The 21568-nt window shown below is 42.4% G+C and overlaps 3 protein-coding genes across 5 annotated transcripts; 1 reads left to right on the top strand and 2 right to left on the bottom strand.

Annotated features, from left to right (window-relative positions):
• ran (RAN, member RAS oncogene family) lies at nucleotides 1-3519 on the bottom strand. Of its 2 annotated transcripts, none has more exons than XM_049586252.1 (7): nucleotides 3428-3519; nucleotides 2423-2480; nucleotides 2181-2265; nucleotides 1109-1234; nucleotides 806-993; nucleotides 508-678; nucleotides 1-391 (listed from the first exon to the last, which is right to left on the bottom strand). In XM_049586252.1, exons 2-7 carry the CDS (start codon nucleotides 2453-2455, stop codon nucleotides 347-349), a joined length of 648 nt encoding a protein of 215 aa, XP_049442209.1. In that variant the 5' UTR covers nucleotides 2456-2480; nucleotides 3428-3519; the 3' UTR covers nucleotides 1-346. The 2 variants fall into 2 exon arrangements, with proteins under 2 accessions (XP_049442209.1, XP_049442210.1); XM_049586253.1 differs by lacking the exon at nucleotides 3428-3519 and adding an exon at nucleotides 2600-2865.
• Nucleotides 3520-4787: 1268 nt separating this feature from the next.
• On the bottom strand, nucleotides 4788-11197 carry ndufs8b (NADH:ubiquinone oxidoreductase core subunit S8b). The gene is made up of 7 exons (XM_049586645.1): nucleotides 11077-11197; nucleotides 10018-10066; nucleotides 9260-9319; nucleotides 9060-9149; nucleotides 6681-6853; nucleotides 6019-6147; nucleotides 4788-5279 (listed from the first exon to the last, which is right to left on the bottom strand). The coding sequence occupies exons 1-7, from the start codon at nucleotides 11107-11109 to the stop codon at nucleotides 5148-5150; spliced, it is 666 nt and encodes a 221-aa protein (XP_049442602.1). The 5' UTR covers nucleotides 11110-11197; the 3' UTR covers nucleotides 4788-5147.
• A 337-nt stretch (nucleotides 11198-11534) lies between these two features.
• tbc1d10c (TBC1 domain family, member 10C) lies at nucleotides 11535-21560 on the top strand. Of its 2 annotated transcripts, none has more exons than XM_049585598.1 (10): nucleotides 11535-11691; nucleotides 12034-12174; nucleotides 14961-15060; nucleotides 15426-15533; nucleotides 16572-16678; nucleotides 16984-17098; nucleotides 17388-17453; nucleotides 17738-17927; nucleotides 18216-18373; nucleotides 18711-21560. In XM_049585598.1, exons 2-10 carry the CDS (start codon nucleotides 12038-12040, stop codon nucleotides 21393-21395), a joined length of 3666 nt encoding a protein of 1221 aa, XP_049441555.1. In that variant the 5' UTR covers nucleotides 11535-11691; nucleotides 12034-12037; the 3' UTR covers nucleotides 21396-21560. The 2 variants fall into 2 exon arrangements, with proteins under 2 accessions (XP_049441555.1, XP_049441556.1); XM_049585599.1 differs by having other exon boundaries at nucleotides 11651-11691; nucleotides 12038-12174.
• The last annotated feature ends 8 nt before the right edge of the window (nucleotides 21561-21568 follow it).

Consider the following 21568-nt stretch of genomic DNA (forward strand, 5'->3'; position numbering starts at 1 on the left):
TTATATTGAGAATGTTTTTATTCAAAGTTAACTCCCCTTAGTGTTTCCAGTACACCGTACAACAGCATTATGTGAGCTGGGCAAGTGCAGTGGAGGGTGCTCGATGATGAAGAGTAGCATGTTGCCATGCCAACAACAACACTAGGGCGGGTGTGTCTCATACAGTGAAATTAGAACCACAACTTTTTCCACCAAGTTTTTTTTTTTCTTTAGTTTTAAAACAAACAAAAAAATTCGAAAATAAAAAATCTGAAAAGGGATTTTACAGTAAAGGGGGGGCAAAACTCCAACAACTTCCTGTCCACGTTTTGGGGTGAGAGAGAGAGGGGAAAATCCAGGTAACAGGTTAGAGGTCATCTTCTTCATCTGGGAGTGCTGTTTGTGATGCAACCTGGACGGAAGGAGACAAGATGGATGCATTTTCAGTCTCCCAATGTAGACTTTTAGCTCAGGTACAACTACACAGTCACCAAAAACCAAACATTGCACCTGTATGGTCATACTTACTTGAAGCTCTTCCTCGTACTTCGCAGCAAGGGTGGGGTCCATCTGGACCTCTGGGGGAGCGAGAGCAGGCATTGCCACAAATTCCAGGTTGGGATCACCGATCAACTTCCTTGCTAGCCACAGGAAAGGTTTCTCAAAGTTGTAGTTACTCTTGGCAGAAATGTCGTAGTACTGAGGACAGAACAGTTTATGGCAGTTAGAAAAGATAGTTCAGACCAAACAACTCAAACCAATGCTTTTTATTATTCACAAATGAGACTGCTGTGACACACGATCATCTTGTGAGCACAGTTATTACCTGCAGGTTCTTCTTGCGGTGAAACACAATGCTCTTGGCTTTGACTTTCCTGTCTTTGATGTCCACCTTGTTGCCGCAGAGGACAATGGGAATGTTCTCACAGACACGGACCAGGTCACGATGCCAGTTGGGCACGTTCTTATAGGTGACTCGAGAGGTAACATCAAACATGATGATAGCACACTGAGCTGTGGAGGCAGAAGGGAAGTTTTAACACACAGTTCAACATGGGACAGTTCAATGATTGAGCTGACTGGTCCAGCTTTAATAACAGAACACCATGATAAGGTTTGTGAAGAGCACCTTGAATATAGTAGCCGTCTCTCAGGCCTCCAAACTTCTCCTGACCAGCTGTGTCCCACACATTGTACCTGATAGGTCCTCTGTTGGTGTGGAACATCAGCGGGTGCACCTCTACTCCCAGGGTGGCTAGAATCACAAGCAAAGACGAGATGTATTATTAGCACATGCACCATTAAAATTACAGTCTGAAGAAAGTACATGATCCTCTACACTGACTTCCTGGATTTGATATCCACCTCCAAAATAGGAGCTAAACATAAACATTAGGTCACAGACCCCTATTTGATAAAAATTGCGCTTGTGGGATGCTCTATAAAGATTTTGGAGATTCAATGTTTAAGCCCTGAATTCTACAGTTGTCAACTACAGTTGAGGTGGTAACTGCGGTGGACAAAAAACCTGTGTTAATAGTCAACACTTGTGACTCTTACTCATGTTGGGGATAACTTCCATTGTGAATTACATGGCGTATATAAATACTTATGAGTGTACTATACCGCATTTTCCCCCCTGAAACTCCCTCAAGGAATCCTGGTTGAGAATCACTAGAAGACAAAACTTTGAAGTGGCGATAACCCAAATAATATAGGTATTTTGGAGTTTCAAAAAATGATAAGGATTTGTCACCACAACAACTTTGTAAACAAACAAGATGCTGATCTCTCCAAACTATATTTTCTTCCTTCTTGTTGTCAATCAGGACACATGCTTGAAAAAACTGAAAAGCTGACTTGTCAGTGCTCTCTGGTGGACAAACTGTGTAAAGGTGACACTGTTTCTACATGCCCTAAAACCTAGTTTGTTATTTCTGTACAAAAAGTTACTACTTATGATCTGATATGTAACATTACTTCACTACAGATATTTCAGACTACAGGGGGGAGGTCTAAAGGGGCTCACAGCACACGTTTAATCTGGCCCTGCTAATGGATGTGTAAGTTAGCCTCATGGTTTGCTGCTGCTGCTGAAGCACCAGAGTTGGGATTTCAAGCCAGTACAACGTTTTTAGCTCATTATCTCTAATATACTGATGTGTCATTCACCTGACAACATGGAGCTAACAGCTACTCACCAACATATTTCTTCTCAAACTCTCCTGTAATGTGCCTCTTCACAAAAGTTGTTTTTCCGGTGCCTCCATCTCCTACCAACACCAACTGTAAGCAAGAGACAGCAGTTAGTTTAGACTGGTTGGTACTGGTTCGACACACTAACCGTTAGCACAGCTAGCCTTCGTTTCACAAATACCATTTTCTGTGCTTGCAAGACAGATGACAAATAGCAGCTAAGTGATATTAAAGAGAAAACGCTTACCTTGAAGGTTACCACCGGAACACACTGTGCCATTGAGTCCGCCGTGGTTGCGATTTTTCTAAGTTAAACAAAACAAGGCGGGATGGTTAGCACGTTTCCCGTTATCCTCCTGCCTGCTAACTTAACACAGTCATTGGTTACGCTAACACAGCGTTGTTAGCACTTGTTAGCACTTACCCAATTTGACGTTAAATTAACTAACGTTGTGTGGCTACAGTCACGGTTTCTTACAGTTACTTATTTTGACGCAGTTTGGTTTAGTCTACAGTTTTACTGCACTGCCTGTTACCCTGCGATAACGTTGCCCGATTCTAGCGCTTTCTATAACGTTACAAGCTAACGTTCAACACAATAACGTGTAGCTAACGTAACCGTTATGTAAACGTCTGAAAACGTTGAAATCTCAACGTCTGTGAAATAAATACATGGAAGACAGCACGCGGATTTTTTTGAATGAAACCACGACAAGCTAACGTATGGATCCGTATTTCAACGCAGGCGGTTGCTAGCTAAAGCTAGTAACGTTAGTTTGAGTGCGCCATACGTCGCGAGACCGCACTTTTTCTTGTTCGACTGGAACAATCTGACTGAGAGCAGCTAATGTGTTCCATGTTGCGGTTAATATCCCAACTTAAACAGAAACCTCGCATCAAGCTGACTTTACACATTCAGTATTTGTTCATTCGACATTAGCAAATACACCCAATTAGAGTTATATTAGCGGGTCTCAAGAACAAAGCAGTGAAATGAGGGGAAAGCTGTGCATGCTAACCTGTTAGCTAGCACAGCATGGAAGCCATTCTTTTCACCGAGCTAACGGCTAGCGTTAGCACAAGAAAATCAATGGCGTAATGGAGTTCCCCTGGCCTCACATGGTTGCACTCGCAAAGCCGCATGATCCCAAATCCTACCTTTAACTTTGCCCTTCTTTTAACTGACTTTCCCGATAAACACAAACTTGAAATACAGGCTGGCTCGTTATGAGAGAAGAATATAGAGACTCACCGGTGTCACTGCTTAGAGAGAAAAGAGGTAAATGGCTGCGTTCGCGGGAGATTCAGCGTGGACTATGAGTCAGTTTCCGCCCATATCATGTGACCAGCGCAGCGGTAAAAACGCATTTGGTTTGAGAGCATGCACCATAGTATGCACAGATCATGATTCAGCACGTCTGCTGGCCGTATAAAGACGAATATATGTTGAAATCCAGCCTCTTTTCGCCCAGCATTAATGCTAATAACGTATCGTTTCGTAGCATAAACTGTACATATATACACATATACCTCTGTGACGAATTTAAAGCAAATGAAACTGCCAGTCATTACCATGGTAATTTAATTTTAAAAAACGAGTCATTTTAAGGACTGTAATGATCATTTTAGTCACTGATCAACCTGCTGCTTTCTTTTTTCTCGATAAATCAATAGCCTAATTGTTTGGCACAGCTATCAGAAAACAATATAAAATGCTCATCCCAAGTTTCCAGAGCCCAACATCCCAAACTGTTCTATCATATGACAGAGAAATACAATACAGAACGAATGACCTTCTTTTATGTGCCAGCATGTAACATTAGTTATTTACTTTGATATTTAAAGCTGCAAATTCCCACATTTTTACAGCTGGATCCAGACTGTCTGGCATTTTGGCTTGATAAATGACTGAACTAAATCCATCCATCCACCCATCCATCCTTTCATCCATCCATTTTCAACCACTTAATCCAAAACTGGGTTGCGGAGCCAGCAGGCTAAGCAAGGTACTCCAAACGCCTCTCTCCTCAGCAACACTTTCCAGCTCCTCCTGGGGGATCCTGAGGCGTTCCCCGCTCAGACTAGATGTACAATCCTTCCAGCATGTTCTGGGTCTGCCCTGGGGCCTCCCACCAGTTGGACGTAAGGGGACGCTAACCATTCATCCTTCCATCCAGTTTCATCTGCTTATCTGGAGCCAGGTCGCAGGGGCAGCACCCCAGACGTCCCTCTCTCCAACATTGCTTTCCAGCTCCTCCTGGGGGACACCAAGGTGTTCCCTGGCAAGAAGAAATATGTAATCCCTCCAGTGTATTCTGGGTCTGCACAGGGGCCTCCTACCAGTGAGACATGCCTGGAACACCTCTAACGGTAGGCGCCCAGGAGACATCCTGATCAAATGCCCAAACCACCTCAACTGACCCCTTTCGATGCAAAGGATCAGCAGCTCTACTCCGAGCTCCCTCCGGATGTCTGAGCTCCTCACCCTATCTCAAGGCTGACCTCTAAACTAAACCGTCTAATCAATTAATGAAGTAATTGTTTAAGCATCAGCTTTAATGTAGCAGGCAAACAAACAGTTATAGTTTTAAAACATGATTTATTTCAGTATCTTAAGTTGCCTGAGCAAAATTACATAAACATACTCTTTCAGAAATGTCCACACTATTACGTCAGATAGAATGTGCTTTTATAAAGTGCAGCAGAAGAAAAAGTGCATCACAGACTGTGCATAAACTACACACTAATAACTCAACCTCATAAAGTACAGTATCATCAGTCTTTACACCACAAGACATTTGATTTGTGCGTGTTTGTATTTTTCTCAGTCCTGAGGCTGCAAGGCTTCACTGCTCATTTGTAACTCACTGGAATATCTTTAAAGCTACAAATAATCTCTTTAATGCATAGGAGGACAATAAGATATATAATTTTTATGATGTATGACACATCTCCGCTGGCAGTGTACAGATTTATCTGTACAAGTAGTCTGCCTTTATGTTGGCCGCTATCTCAGCCTCCCATCGGTCTCCATTGTTGAGCAGCTTCTCTTTGTTGTACAGGAGCTCCTCGTGGGTCTCTGTGGAGAACTCAAAGTTTGGACCCTGAGGGCGACACAGAGGAAAAAATTCACATTAAGCATGTATAGGTTTAAATCCACACACAGATGATATGTAGTTTCAATGTTTTACATTTATTGTTTAATGGTGGGCTGAGTTCATAATTCCCCATTAATCATTAAATACATTTTTTCCCTTTGTAGGTCAGATGCTGTTTAATGTCCGGATTTGACAAGTACTTCGTTTGAAGCATACTGAAGCCTAGTGTCACATACTTACTGTAGATGCTGGCACGCACAGCAAATAAATACTGGGCATGTAAATGTGAAACTGATTCTGATCTGATATTTGCCAGACAGACACGAGTATAGAAGCAGATGGAGAGAAAGAGCAGTCTCCCTTTGTCTCTCTCAAACTCAGATCAAATGCTGAAACTAGGCAGCGCTGATCAAACAAGATTCTGTTACTGCATTGCCTCTTTCTTGCCTAGAATGTCTCCAGAAACATATTTTAGTGCACTGTTTAGCTGTAATATGAGAAGTTATGAACAGGAAGTAGGCACCATGCTGTCTCCAGTATTTTTCCTTGGTCATGTAGCACCGATTTCAAAAGCATTTGTGTCTTCCTCCTGCATAGACAGCCTAGTTTTATGAAAAGATCATCATTCCAGCTGTGAAATACTTCTTTAAATACGTATTTTAAGTAACAGAAATACATTCAGCCAGTGCTAACAGCCAGCTCCATAGAATCTAACATTCAGTGAACAGGATAAGCTCATTCTTACCTCAACAATGGCGTCAACAGGACAGGCTTCCTGGCAGAAGCCACAGTAGATACATTTGGTCATATCAATGTCATAGCGTGTAGTTCTCCTGCTGCCGTCAGCTCGAGTCTCAGCTTCAATGGTAATGGCCTGGGTTCCACACAGAGAGAAAAGGGAAGAGACAAATAACAAAGTCAGACGAGACAGACACAGCAGGTATTGTGAAATTAACTGAGCACAGGTGGAGAAACGTACTACTCTGTTGAAATCAAATTATAGCATTAACAGAATAGAGGATGTACTGTAGGTATGATGTGAAAAGTGTGTTCAAATATTAGCATCATGAATTTGACCACACACTTAAGAAGACTTTCATAACTTCTGAGCAATTGTCACTCAGAAAATACCCAGATGTTTTAGATGATTGTTCCCTAAATACTACGTCTCCAAGCATCCCACATTAGTTGTGTTTGCTGCTGCCTAAGGACACTGCAGGACACTTTATAGTAAAGAAGGTCATCCTATAGGACAGCTTGGAATATGTGTCCACTAAAAGAGAGTGAGGACAAAAATGTAGAGAGAAGCATCAAAGAGCTGCTGATAATGACTGACTGGCCTAAAAGTACACTACAGTAATACTGCTTTATCTTTATAAGAGGAAATGACTGTGTGTTTGTGTTCACCTGAGCAGGGCAGATGGCCTCACACAGCTTACAGGCAATGCAGCGCTCCTCTCCATTAGGGTAGCGGCGAAGCGCGTGCTCTCCGCGGAAGCGGGGTGACAGAGGGCCCTTCTCAAAGGGGTAGTTGATGGTGGCAGGCTCACGGAACAGGTAACTCATGGTCATCGCCAAACCTGCAGGAAGGTGTTCAAAGAGTAATAACTCACTTAATTATTGCTATTTTTTATGGTCAAGAAATTCTGTAATTCTGTGACTTCCCCATCCTGTCTGTGGCATAAGGCCCCGAGCTCATAGGTCATGTTTAATATACAGTGGTGGAAAAAAGTTTTCGGACATCCTCAAAATTTTACACAATCTCAAATATTATCATGAAATATTTGTGGAAAAATCTTTTTTGTGTTTCAAAAGGTGTGGCTGCATTAGACAGATACAAACAAATACAAATGATATTTTTTTGTTTATTGTTTACAAGAAAAACTAACAAAACTAAATTCTTGACAGTTTCAATATGTCAGTTCTCAACATTGTCGGTATCAAAGTCAACAAATAACAGAGAATGTGTTCAAAACTGAACAAAAAATAAATAAACCATCACATCATCAAATTAATATTTAGTAGTCCTGCCATTGGCACCTAGTAGAGCTCTAATCCTGGCTGGCATGTTCCCCACGAGCCTTTCACACTGTTGAGGGGTAATCTTGTCCCATTCTTCTTGAATTACTGCTTTTAATTCTACTAAATTCTTTGGTTTATGCTTTGAAACAGACCTTTTGATAATCCACCACAGATTTTCAATGGGGCTCATGTCTGGGGATTGAGCTGGCCACTCTAAGACCTGGATACTGTGCTCCTGCAGCCAAGTTCTACTGGCCTTGGATGTGTGGCAAGGGGCATTATCTTGTTGAAACATCCAGTTTTTACCTCGACGGAACAGTGCACGCGCAGAAGGGAGCATGTGGGTTTCGAGAATGGTAGAATACTTGGTAGAGTTCAATGTGCCATCACAGACAGTGAGATGACCAACACCAGCAGCACTCATGCATCCCCAAACCATGATACTGCCTCCACCATGTTTGACAGTAGGTACTGTACATGCTGGAGATAATGCTTCGCCTGGCCTTCTGCACCCTCACATTAGTAGGAGGAAGATAAAGCTGGAAACTGGACTCATCTGACCACAAAATCTTCTTCCAATTCCTGGCTGTCCAGTTCTTGTGTGCCTGGGCCCAACGCCGGGCTAACCTCTGTCTCTCATTGATCAGGGGCTTCTTGATAGCCTTGTAGGACCTTAAGCCATGATCTAAAAGTCGGCCACGTACAGTGCGGGTGGAACACTGGACACCAGTTTGGTTTGACCACTGCTGCTGAAGCTCCTGTGATGTCATTCGGAGGTTTTGCCTGCACATGCGGATCAGGATGCGGTCATTTCTTGCTGAAGAAACCCTTGGACGCCCAGATCTTGGTTTGTCTTCCAAGCTGTTGGTTCGTCTGTATTTCTGCAGAGTGTATCCAACTGCTGAAGGACTGCATCTGCACTTCCTGGCTATCTGGTGGCAGCTGTATCCTTCCTGGCTGAGAATCTTTATCTTCAGGCATGTTTCCTACGTTAGGTTCCTTGTTTTAGCCATTTTTGTGTCTGAAGAACTTTCAAATGTGCTGGCTTTACGTAGACACAAAGCTTGGCAACAAAAATTGTGTCTTTTAATAAAAAGAACGACCTTCATCACTGGTACCAAAATGATGCAATACTCAAAATTTCTTATGTATTTTTATGGAACCAATCAATTTTAAGTTTTTAATGGCTTTTTTAGGATTTATTTAGTATTTTGGCTGTGACTGTACTAAAAGAAATTGCACTTGAAGACCTAAGAGTGATTCTTAATGCAATATTTCACAAATGCGTGGGGTGTCCGAAAACTTTTTTCCACCACTGTATGGTTTTTTTTTTTATAAAAAGGGACAGTTATTTCCTAAAACAGCTGGGCAGTACAGTTTTCAGCAAATGTCACACAAACTGGAGGAAATGGTATGGTTGTTATGGACTTATAAAAAAAACATTTTGTAGTTGTAGTTGATTTTATGCCAAAGTCAAATCAAATAATAAACCAAAAAGACTATTTTCACCCTTATATTATTACATATTTGGTGTGCTAGCGAGTATTTATAGCAAAAGAAAGGTGGTGTATGTAGGATTGACTCACGCTACAGTGGCTGTGTTCACTGTAGTGAAGGATCAAGTCATCCAGTGGTTTGACTCATCTATATGTTTTTAATAGTTTTTGGAGATCTAGTAGCTCCATCAGGCTTTGACTACACAGAAAATACATCTTTGTAGGATAAATCAATTGTTGGTTCACGGTAACAAAAAGTATGTGCAACCTCTAAAAAGTTCGGTCCAAAGGAGGGTTGTGGCCGCCCGGTCGGTGATGGACCTCAGGTCTGTTGCCGGCTCCTGAGCATTAACATACTCTGCAGGAGAATAAAAAGAGATCAGAGTGAATGGTTAGATCATTTCAAACACATGAGGTCACTCACTAAGAATGACATACATGAACAGCTTGGATTGTAGCAGTACTTACTGTAGCCTTCTCTCTGCACACTGAGACTGAATGGACGAATGACCCCTGGACCAAATGTGCCTGGAGAGACATACAAACGTAATCAGATGATGCATATCATGTTGTGCGTATACCTGATCAGCCAAAACATCAAAATCAATGACAGGTTAAGTGAACAACATTGATCATCTTGTTACAACACAATGATTTTCTGGGAAACCCTAGGGCCTGGCACTCATGTGGATGTCACTCAACACGCACCACCTAAATACTGTTTCAGACCAAGCATGCCACCCTATGGAAAAAGCACTCCTTGACAGCAGGATGATACACTGCATAAACCTCTCAAGAATGGCCTGAGGAATGTGACAAAAAGCTTGAGGTTTCAACTTGGCCTTCAAATTCCCCAGATCCCGATCTGATTTAGCATCCATGGGATATGCCAGTACCCTACCTCACAGCCCAGAGGACTCAAAGGATCTGCTGCCAATGCACTAGTGCCAGACACTGCAGGACACCTCTTGTGGTCCTGTGTCCATGGCTCAACAGGACAGAGCTGAGTACGATCCACCGTGGGGCTTCTGACACTACTCAGTCAGACTGACATCTGGGGAATCTGGAAGTCAAGATGAAATCTTGAACTCTTTGTCACATTCTTCAGGCCATTTCTGAGCAGTTTTGTGGTAGGTCAAAAGTTTCCCAGCAGAAACGTGCATTGTAACAAGATGATCAATGTTATTCCCTGAACCTTTGTTTTACAACACCTGCTTCAGTAGTACCTGGCTTTGAGTAGCAGTGGAGGAGACGCAGACTCAGTGTGGTAGACATCTGAGCAGAGAAAACAGTGTAAAGCATAGTGAAACAGTTTAAACTAGCAACAGGATTAATATATATTGTGGATACAAGAAACCTTCATTAATGCAACATAGACTAAAACTCCTCACTGAAACCAAGGGAGGGGTGTGGAAGGAAGGGAGACTATGGCTAACTAGGCACGCGAATCCTCTAGTTCATTATTATCAGTAGTATTACACTAAACGTACTTAGCAAAAGAAAAAACAAGTGCATACTACGTCAGGCACACTAGTGCACAACACAGCCTCTAATCTTGCGCCCCAAATCCCTTCCGTTACATCAGCGGTGTGCCACATTCACGGCATGCCGGCAGAATAGGAAGAATGGGAACATGTCCAGTTTGTAGTTTTACACGGTTTGAAAGCATTCATGATTACTTAAATTGTTACCCCGGAGACACGTCATATAAACGTAACTAGATATTTGTTTTATCATGATTTTAGGTGAAATTAATTATAAACAAATGGCAGCATGCATTGCCCAGTTTATTTAGCTGGTTTAACTGTAAAAATGCTTATATAGAAATGTAACGTTTCTGCTGACAATGCGTTTTTTGTCGACGTTTCATAACTAGATTGTAGCATGATTTGTAGGCATCATTTCCGCTACACAGTGAACTTAGCAAACCGTGTTTATGGTCTATACGATATGACTTGAACGCGCCGTTACACATTATATTACGTTAGCAAATTAAGCCGTGATTACATGACGACGCAGTTTTCTCAAAAACCTTTATTTGGTTTTAACGTTAATTATTCAGACGTTAAATGTTCAGTAGCACCACATTGTGGAACCGGACATTAAAATATACTATAACAACGTCGCTCACCAACTTAACTGTCATATTATCTGGTTAAATTAGGCTAATTTTGTAGACTACGAGTAACAGCTCAATAAATTCAATGTCATTTCTATTCCGGAAGCCCAAACCAATCGTCAACATAAACCTGTTCGCCTTTATAATATTATTTTACGAGACTTACCTCTGTCACAAGTTTGTGATGAGCAACAGGCATGCAGACAGCGGTCCGTGAACTGCGCAATTGTATTAATGTTGCATTCAGGTGCTCCTCGTTAACTTCCCATTCATGCCTTCGAGACGGTATTTCCTACAGCAAGTAAAGCAGCATACATATTGTTCATACAAGAGGAAGCACTTTTAAGGACATAAATGATCTGAGTGTATTATACATTTATCATCACTCAGCTGATGTCATGTTTGATGAATCATGTTTGTGGAACTCAGTGTCACTCCCATGTCAGCTAAAAATACAGAATATAGTCCGCAAATAGTCAATTTTACTGCTGTAAAAGTCAACAGGAAGTTGATTTATGGTGCATCATGTAGTGTCAGATCAGCTGTTGATTTACTGTCCTTTAATTGTGCTTTGACAACACATCTTAAATGTCAGGCCAATAAAACCTATTGAATTTAATTGAAGGGTGTGTGTGTGTGTGTGTGTGTGTGTGTGTGAGAGAGAGAGAGAGAGAGAGAGAGAGAGAGAGAGAGAGAGAGGAAGTTTGTCTTCCTCATCACTGGAGTCTCACACTTCACCACTTCAACAGCCGAGTGATCAAACATGACGGAAATGTGAAAGGTAATTTTGCTTAAATTAATATTTATCAGGATATTTAACGGCTGTCCTCTTGCTGTGGTTGTGTTTATGGTTGGATGGAAGGAAGCTGGTGTAAACTACTTTATACTAATTTTAACAAAACTGGGCCAGCAGATGTCATAAGCTTGATTTTAAGGGGTGTAGTAAAGCATGTACTCAGCATACTGCCTAAACGTACTCCAGTCAGAGCAGTGTTTTTGGATGTTGTTAAGGTAATGACCATGTTTGATATATCTACATGTTGGAGGCATCAGCCTTACATAATCATGATGATAGACGACACGGTAATATGCAGAATAATGAAAGCCTCCTCTTCTCTGTCAGTAAGATGTCAAGTCAAACAGGTCCGGCTCAGAAGAACCTCAGTGAAGAGGACAGCTCTGGATCTGATGTGGGGTCCGAGGTTGGTCTTGAACCTGAGACAGACCGGTTTGGCTTCATTGTGACAAATGGATCCACAGCTGGGTGAGCAGCTCTACATTAGTGTTGTGTACTGTTACTGTACTGTCATCGAGCTCTGCACTGTTATCTGTTTTAATTCTCTTTTCATATAGTCCTTTATATTAAGGGTTAGAATATTTTACAGTTGTTTTGTCATTGTCAGAAGAGACAGTTCAAAATGAATTGTTCCCCTGAATGCTGGTAAACTATCTCAGTAGATCACAGGCTAACTGAAAGTTTCTAGGAGGCTGTACAATGTGCCCTGAAGTCATTTTCTCCCAAAGTAAGACCACATATTTCTACTGAGACCACATTATCTGACGACTGGAATGTTAATACAGTATTTTTATGAGACAAAACAACGTCTACATCCATGACACAGAGCCAACTGGACAACAACATGCTGCTCCAATTAGTACAATGCAGTCAAAAGACAATAAACAGGTCGTAATAAGAAAGCTGCAGCTTCCAAAACATTATATATTTGACAATAAATTCACAGCACAAGCCAAACATGGGCGAAATGTTTCTGCTAAAGAGTGAAAGAAAGCTTTGTTCGCACAGAAGGTAAAGTTTGGAGTTTACAGTGAGCTCCATGACAGGTCAATAAACCAGTGCACATAAACGTGCAGTTAAACATGTTGGCAGAAATACTCATGAGTGGTTATGTCTAAAGGTTCATCTACAAAAGTACTACTCAGTTCTGCAGAGGCATCCATGTCCATCAGCGATGGCTTTAAGGAAGGCTGGGAAATATATTGGTTTCGTGAGACTCTTCTGAGATTTTGGATATCATAATATTAGCGTTGTCTTTTCCTGGTTTTAAATGCAGCTTAACTCAAGTGATTTGCTTCTATGAACTTAGCAGACTGTTCTAGCTGTTATCATAGTTTATCAAAAATCTCACTGGGTAAACAGTTTGTGAAACCAGCAACTGTCAACTCTACAGTATCTTCGCAATATCAACATTGAGGTATATGGTCAAAAATAATGTGATATTTGAATATCTCCACATCACCCGGCCTGAGCTTTAAGTTGCTGTTTATTGCTTATTCAAGGATTCCCATTAGAAACACATGAATTTGCCTCTAGTCTTCCTGGGGTCCTGCACATTGAAGTACATTACAGCCTTACAATAATAGTACAGACAATTTAAGATATAATAACAGTCAGTATGCCTGACATACATAAAGTGACACTAAGGCAAGCAGACTAAGCAGATAAACTTATGAAAGAATATGAGGATATAACATAAGACACAGCAAAGAACATGTATACATACAAATAGCGCTGCGCTTATCTTTGGATGTGGCAAGATATTTCTTTGTAATTCCTTTTAGAGGTAATTTTGTCTTTAACAGTAGCTATTATATCTTGTCATTTTCATTTCATTTATTTATTTATACAGGAAAGGAATTAAAAGTAGCCTTGTGTGTTACAGTTTAAATTGGCCCGACTCGTTAAAGACTGGTTTCAGCAGGTTCCTGTTATGCAACAAAAACACATTACAATACAAAATAAACAGAGGCAACACAACAAAACACAGGCAGCGACATAGACACCGCAGAGTAGAGGACTGAAGTGGAGTGAGCAAAATGGGACATGAGATACAAACCGCTGGTTGCAGGTATGTCCTTCCACCAGATAGTGTTTATATGTGTGTTTGAAATGTGTAATAGAGGTTATTGCTCTAATGTAGTGTGGGATCTCGTTACAGATCTTAGTGTAAGTGTGACAAAATGATCTCGGACCGTAATTGTTTTTGTAAGGTGGTACAGGAATAGGTGATGTGTTGCTGTCTTGTGTTGTGACTTGGAAGTAGAGCAGGAAGTGTAGGATTGGAGTTGCTGTTTAGGATCTGGAAATAGGATTTAATGTCTAGATTATTTGTGTAGTTTTGAAAAGTCAAGGCGTTCAAGTTTACAGTTAGATTTTTGCACGGTTGCACGTCTTCTCTAACCGTGTCCGGAGGTCATGTGTATCTGCTAAGCCAGTCTGGATGGGTTGATGCTACGAATGATGCTTTGCACTAACATTAGGAGACACAGAGACATTTTCTTTTCAACCATCAGCCTAGCTAGATATGCATACAGTTGACACTTGTCCTGTATGAGCAGCCGAGTGCCAGACGAGCAGATTTATTTTAGGAACTCTACAGCCTCTTCAGATTGGGTATTGTATTGAAAGGGCTTAATGTTGAAGCAGGACAGAGACCTTTACCGCAAAGCAGTGTCAGGCCTGTTTGAAGTGCAAACAGCTGTCAGACCTCAACCTGAATGTACATGATGGGAAACAGTGCAAGACAGAAAGAGACAAAACCTATTGTAACATTACAAGAGAATCCAAACTAAAAAACTGAGCATTTTTACTTTCAGCTACCAACAAAACCCCTTCAGAGTCAGTTAGCAACATATTTACATATCATTTATTCAGCAATGAAACAACAAATCTTGGCGGCAGACCAGATTGAAGCAGTGTAAATTCAGGATAAGACCAGTTGAACAAACTGCTACCTGCCGTCTTCACACTTTCCCCATTGATAACATCCTGACCTGTTGCCATGGAGACATCACAGTGCTACCGTGTGGTTTTCCTGTTTCCTGTCTTGTTTTTTGGTGTGCTGTCTTTCTATGATGACAACACACAAAAAGTGCACGCAGCAGCTCTGCACACTGAGTTAAAGGTCTCCAGTTTAATGACTTGTGTCTGGAGAGCTTTAATATGCTACATTAGATGAGACACAAAAAAAGGTTATGATTCTGGTGCTGAATATTTCATGTTTAAAATATTCACCTGCTGTTTGGTCACAGGAGTGTGGGCCCACCGCCTGAGCTGGTCAGGCAGAGGGAGACCAAGTGGATAAACATCATTAGCCAATGGGATCGCATGTTGTTGAAGAAGACCAGTAAGGTGTGTCCTGTCTTAGACACCTAAAATCTTTCAAACTGAATGAAGAGTGAGAGGCCTTTTTCATGACAGACATGCAGTCACAGCAGGAAAAAGCACAGTAATTAATAAAATCAATGTTGGCTGAGTTGCTTTAGCCGCTTCAATTTCAGGGTCCTGGTATTGTGCATGCTTGCTCACTGTCATGGCGTATTGGGACACTTGACTGGAACAGAGTTGGTGTTAATATGATAAGTAACGCCTGCAATTTTCCTGCTATGAGTCAAAATGTCCGCTGTGAAAAAAGCCTGTTATTATTCACACTAACAACAGTCATTTTTGCCGACTACACCAAGCTGATCCTGTGTCTGTTACCAACGTACCATCAGGTCAAAGTGCAGTGTCAGAAAGGCATCCCAGCCTCACTCAGAGCCAAGTGCTGGCCTCTGCTGTGTGGAGCTACTGACAAGATGAAACAGAATGAAAACCTCTACCAGGTACGAAAACCAAACGCTCTCACTGTGTGCTAAATGTGTGCTATGATATCAGCAGCAACAACTAATCGTTACAGCATCTGAATCACAGTGTTTGATTGATAAGTTGCTTGGCAGAAAATTTAGCAGCTTAAAGGGACAGTTCATCCCCAAAATCAAAGCTACATATTTTCCCTCTCATCTGTAGTGCTATTCATCAGTCTAGCTTGTTTTGGTGTGAGTTGAGTGTTGGTGATATCAGCTGTAGAGATGTCTGCCTTCTCTAGACCTAGACATTGTTGTGAGCGGTTTCATGTAGGAACTGCTTTCTTTCTACCAGACTACACCCAGTATCTGTATCGCCATGCAGACGGGTGTCCGTGAGTAAATGCACGCTTCCTTCTGTGCAGTGATTCGGTTGGTGGGTGTGGCTCTATTGAAAGAAAATATATCCTACATGATACTGCTCACAACAAGGTCTGTGTATTATCTTGAGTAACTGAGTCATGATTTCTGGTGAGAGACATTGCTATTGAGTTCTTCAAATGTATTTCTTTGGCGCTTTGAGCACCACAAGCCGAATGCCATCTAGTTCCATTATATTTGAGAGAAGGCAGACATCTCTGTGGCTGATATCTCCAACACTCACACCAAAAAAAGATCTAGATTGATAAATAGCACTACAGGTAAGAGGGAAAATATGTATTTCTGATTTTGGGGTGGACTGTGCCTTTAACACTTTGGGCTCTATAAACAAATTGAATACTTGTTTAAGTTGCTATAATCTGATTTACATCACTACAAATGGAAAATCATTGGGTTTTAGGATGTTTAAACACATTATATTGGGGTGCAGGAACTTTTCAAACAAATTTTCTTTCCACAAACTAATCAATAAATCAGTTATTTGCCTCACAAAATTTAAATTAGGCTCATCCCAGTGCAATATGTGAACTACTTTACAGCTTGCAGCAGACAATGGAGGTCCATGTTTTTTGACTGATCTCAAAGACCAACAGTTTGTAAATTGTTGACTTAAACTATCTCTCATCTCTGTGTTAGTCTCTGGACTCGCAGCCCGCTCTGCAGAGCTGGGTGGATGTCATCGAGAGAGATCTGGACCGACAGTTTCCTTTCCATGAGATGTTCCTCTCCAAGGACGGACACGGGTGAGAAACACTTCTACTTCTCTTGTTTCTGTTGTCATACTGAGAGCTACAAAACAGTCCTACAGTTCCCTTAGTCGTCAGTGTGCCTTGGTTGTTACCACTCCATCTCTATAAGTCCTGCCGAGTTTGTGTCTGTATTTTACACAATAAAAGTTATTACAACAATAAGGCAAGGTAGTGATGTCATCCACATCTTTACTTTATAAATTCACCTCTCTATTCAAAGGTGATGTTTATTAAAAGACAATCATGTGAACTGAACATGTGGTTTGTGTGACTGATTCCTGTGGTGTGTTTGTGTGTAGGCAGCGTGGTTTGTTCCGGGTGTTGAAAGCGTACACTCAGTACCAACCAGAGGAGGGTTACTGCCAGGCACAGGGGCCTGTTGCTGCAGTGCTGCTGATGAACATGCCTGCTGAGGTAGCCATCAATAAAAAGCCTGCAAATGCATCTCAGAAACATTTCATTAATCTAGAATTCAGTGGAGAACAATATCCCTTATCAGACATTAAATCTGGATCAATTCTTGTCTCATCTATCTGGTTATATTTTTTTTTTGCATTTTGTCTCATAATCACACAATAATAGGGATAACTGACAAACTTCTGCATACTTACAATTGTCCAAAGCATGAAGGAGCTATTGTGGCATCTGATGGTGACTTATAGTCTTGTTATATGCCATTTCCCCTCATGTAACCCCCTGACAGGAGGCCTTCTGGTGTCTGGTGCAGATTAGTGAGCAGTACCTGCCTGGATACTACAGCCCTCTGCTGGTGAGGACCTGCACACATACACACACGCACGCACACATACTGTACCTCACACTGCACTTGTTTATATTATACATGAATAATTTACATGTGGGCCAGTAAACTGAATTTGAAAGCAGATTAACAACAAATTAAGACCTGTTCTTTTAAGGAAAAGCCTGTTTTCCCCAATAATTAGTGCCAGATTATTGTGCATAATTTTATGTAGTACACATCTAATTATGAAATTACAAACCCATGATGCAAATGATGACCTGGACCTCTGTTGTATGTGTGTGCCTCTGTAGGAGGGAGTCCTGTTTGATGCAGCCATGCTGACCTGGGTCTTGAAAAGAACGTGTCCAGCTGCACACAAACACTTGCAGCACCACGGAGTGGAACCCCTCATGTTCGCCACAGACTGGCTAATGTGTCTCTTCACACGTCACCTGCCTTTCAACACGTTGCTCCGAGTCTGGGATCTCTTTTTCTGCTATGGTACATCCTCCAGATAGACTGCTGTGTCATAAAAACTAAATTATATCCTAAAAGGGAGGCAAAAAATCTCTGTATCGTATTATGTTGTGTAGTATTTTGCACCTGATTAGAATTACATGCATGTGGTCAAAAATATAAGTACTTCTATACTGATTTATTTGTTGTACTATGATTTATATTGAGATAAAATGCATGAGAAACTTAACAGTCATTTACAGATTTAACTGTAGAGTAATGATTAGTTCAGAAATCATTTACCCACTCTCACCTCTCCTCTTCTCTGTGCAGGAGTGAGGGTGCTGCTCCAGGTGGCGGTGGTCCTGGTGCGTCGGGTGCTGGGCCGGGCTGAGCAGAGGAAGCAGTGTCAGGGCCAGATGGAGACTCTGGAGAGGCTGAGGGGCGTCAGGGAGGAGGTCCACGAGGAAGACGACACCTTCATAGCAGAGGTAAGAATGAGTGGAGTGCAATTTTCAGGCATCTTTTGGGTCCAATTGCTATTCTCTGTAAACACCATTATTCCATAATTCCAAAACATTTCTATCATGATGGAAGTGGTCTCCTCAGGAATGACAATGCACACTGGATCACTGACTGGTTTGATTCAGACAAAAATGGCGTGAATCACATGTAATGGTAACCTGATATCACCCCAGCTGAACACCTGTTGAGAATTTTGTGCTGACATGTTAGAGATTAAAACGCCAAATGAGGGAACAATTATTTAAAAATTTTGAAAGTAGCACTTAAACAAAAGAGAGATTAAAGTTTTTCTTCCTCTCTCAGGTGTGCTCGGTGCAGCTGTCAGCCAGAGATCTGGAGAAGCACACGGAGAAGGAGTTAGAAAAGTGGAGGAAAGACAGACCCTCATCCACCTTTGACCCCAGAGGTCGCTGCCAGGGATACCGGATGGCGTGGGCGAGGGCACGACAGAGTGAGGAGGCGCGGGACAGGGAAGCAAGAGAGAAAGGGAACCTGTCTGTGCCTCTTACCCGCTCGGCCTCCACTCTATCGCTGTCTCCCTCCCTCCTTCAAAAGAGGTGGAAGAAAGGGGGAAAGGCGAGCGCACGTGAATGGGAGGGCGGCGGCAAAGTTGTGAGGCATCTCTCGATGGGAGCAAAAGAGGACTTCAGGAGCTGGACAGAGTTGAATTTTAAGAAGGTGCAGGGCGTTCAGGAGGAGGAGGACGTAGTGTTCGAGGAACATAAAAAACAGAGTGAGAAAAAACTAACAGGAGAAATTGATCAGAAAGAACTCTTAGAAGAACCCAAAAAGATGGAGATCCAAAATGTGCCAACAGAGCATGTAGAAGAAACAGTCATAAAAGACGAGATTGTACAAATGGAAACAAGAACAACTGAAAAGGGGGAAAGCCCACTCAAAGAGACGGTGGAAACTAAAATGCTTTCAGAAGAGACGGAAAAAACAAACGTGGGGACAGAACAAACCAACAATCCAGCTGAAGATCAGACTTCTGAAAATATTCTTCAGCCTGAACACAAACAGGGAGAGGAGCTGGACTCCAGCAGCCCATCACAAGTCTTGGAACAGCAGAGTCCAGAGAGCAAGCACCTGGAAACTGAGGTGAAAGACACAAATAAAGAGACAGAAGAACAAAGTGGACACACAGCTGCTGTGGAGGAGAATCAGACTGAGATACAGGAAGATGCAGATAAAAGCACAGAGATGGAGATGCAAGAGAGTGTTGCCTCAAGTGAGGAACAGGACGTGAAACCAGAGGAGAGCACAGAAACTGAAAATGTGCAACAGACGCAGGTGGCCGCAGTCACAGCTGAGACAAGCCCGGGCTCAGAGACAGACGGTAAAACAGAAGCTGCAACTGTAAAAGATCCTCCAGTAGAGACAGAGACACAACAGCAAGACGTGATCACAGAGACAGAGGGTAAAATCGAAGCTCCAACTATCACAGATCCTCCAGTAGAGACAGAGACACAACAGCAAGACGTGATCACAGAGACAGACCAAAGCTCACAGGGAGATGCGTTTGAAGGAAAATACCAGAGTCATGAGTCATTAGCAGAAATAGACATGACAGAAGAGCCCCACACCCAATCAGAGACAGAAAGTGATGCACTGGCACAGACACAAGAAACAGTCCAGAACAATGCAGCCACACAGGATGAACTGGAGGCTGAAATAGAACTAATAGATTCACAACATCACACAGATTCACACACAGACGCAGAAACATTAATACGGAGTTCACCTGAATGCATCGAACAACAAGAAGATACTGACTTAATAGGTGATACAGAGGCTGAAGCAGAAACACCAGCTTCAAGTGACATAGTGACAGAGTCAAGTGAAGCATTGGAGAAAGAGTGTGATGCAGCTGCATGTGAACCTACACAGGAGGAAGAAGGAGGAAGTTTGACTGCACCCTCAGAGGCCCAGGTTGATAAGCAAACAGAGGAAACAACAGAAACAGAGACGACTGACTCGATAGCATCTCCACTGAAGGATGTGACTTCAACACAGGCTGAAGCTGTGACTCTCACCACTGAGCCTGATGGAGAGACCAGTTCAGTGGAAATGAGTATCTCTGAGGAACCTGCACCTGAACAACCAACGAGCCAGGTCACTGTGGGTGCTGTGGAGGAGGAAGAAAGCACAGAAACTGTTCAAGAAAACACTGTAGAAGAGGACGACGTCTTTATTCCCACAGCACCAACAGACTCTCCCAACACTGACAGCATCCCACAAGTCCAAGAAAACAATTCTCCCCTTGTGAAAGACCAGGAAGAACCGAATGACAGCAGTTTGACACAAGCCTCCGCTTTATGCAGCAGTCGGTCCTCTGGGGATGTCTGCATCCGCAAGCCGTCCAGCTCCCGTGGGGCCAGGTTAGCACGCCGGCTCTCTGAAGATCTCTTCATCATGCCAGAGAGGAAATCACAATCTATCCCGAATCACCCAGAGGTTGAACACGGGGAATCACAGTCCAATCCTGGAGTTGTAAATCCAACCCAAACTCCTTCAGATGTCAGCCCGTCACCGTCTGCAGCAGTGACCGAGACGACGGCAGCGCAGCAGGAGCAGCCGCTGCCTGACCCCCGTAAACGTTTTGGTCTCTTCCGCAGACTGAGAGGAGAGCAGCCCAAGAAGGCATCCAAAATGCAAGTCCCCAAAATCTTGATCCAGGACTTCAGTGACGGGACGGGGATGGGGAAACCAGTTGAGGAGGAGGCGGTAGAGGAGAAATTAAGCTCCAGGGAAAGGAGGAGGAGGCGGAGGGAGCGAGAGAGAAAGGAGAAAGAGGAGGAAAAGTTGAGGAAGAAGAAAGAGAAGGAGCTGGAGAAGGAGAGGGAGCGAGAGAGGAGGAAACCGCAGACGAGGGGGAAGAGTTTCCAGGTGCAAAGAGAGAAAGGGAGCAGTGATGAGCCTAAACCTGCAAAGACTGCATCACAGACGCTTAGATATTCTGCTTCCTTTACTGAATCTTACTTCTGACAAATAAATAAATAAATCTATCGGACTGGATCTGGAAAAATGAGGAGGTGTTTTACGAAGTCCTCTACATCCTGTCTCATTGGTCTTCATCTAAAGACCTCATCTAAATCTCTGTCATACTTGAACCTTTTGATTTGTACATAAATATTAAATAATGTTTACATACTTGTGTT

Source organism: Epinephelus fuscoguttatus, linkage group LG9 (assembly GCF_011397635.1).
Source record: "Epinephelus fuscoguttatus linkage group LG9, E.fuscoguttatus.final_Chr_v1".
In the NCBI taxonomy this organism is placed as follows: domain Eukaryota; kingdom Metazoa; phylum Chordata; class Actinopteri; order Perciformes; family Serranidae; genus Epinephelus; species Epinephelus fuscoguttatus.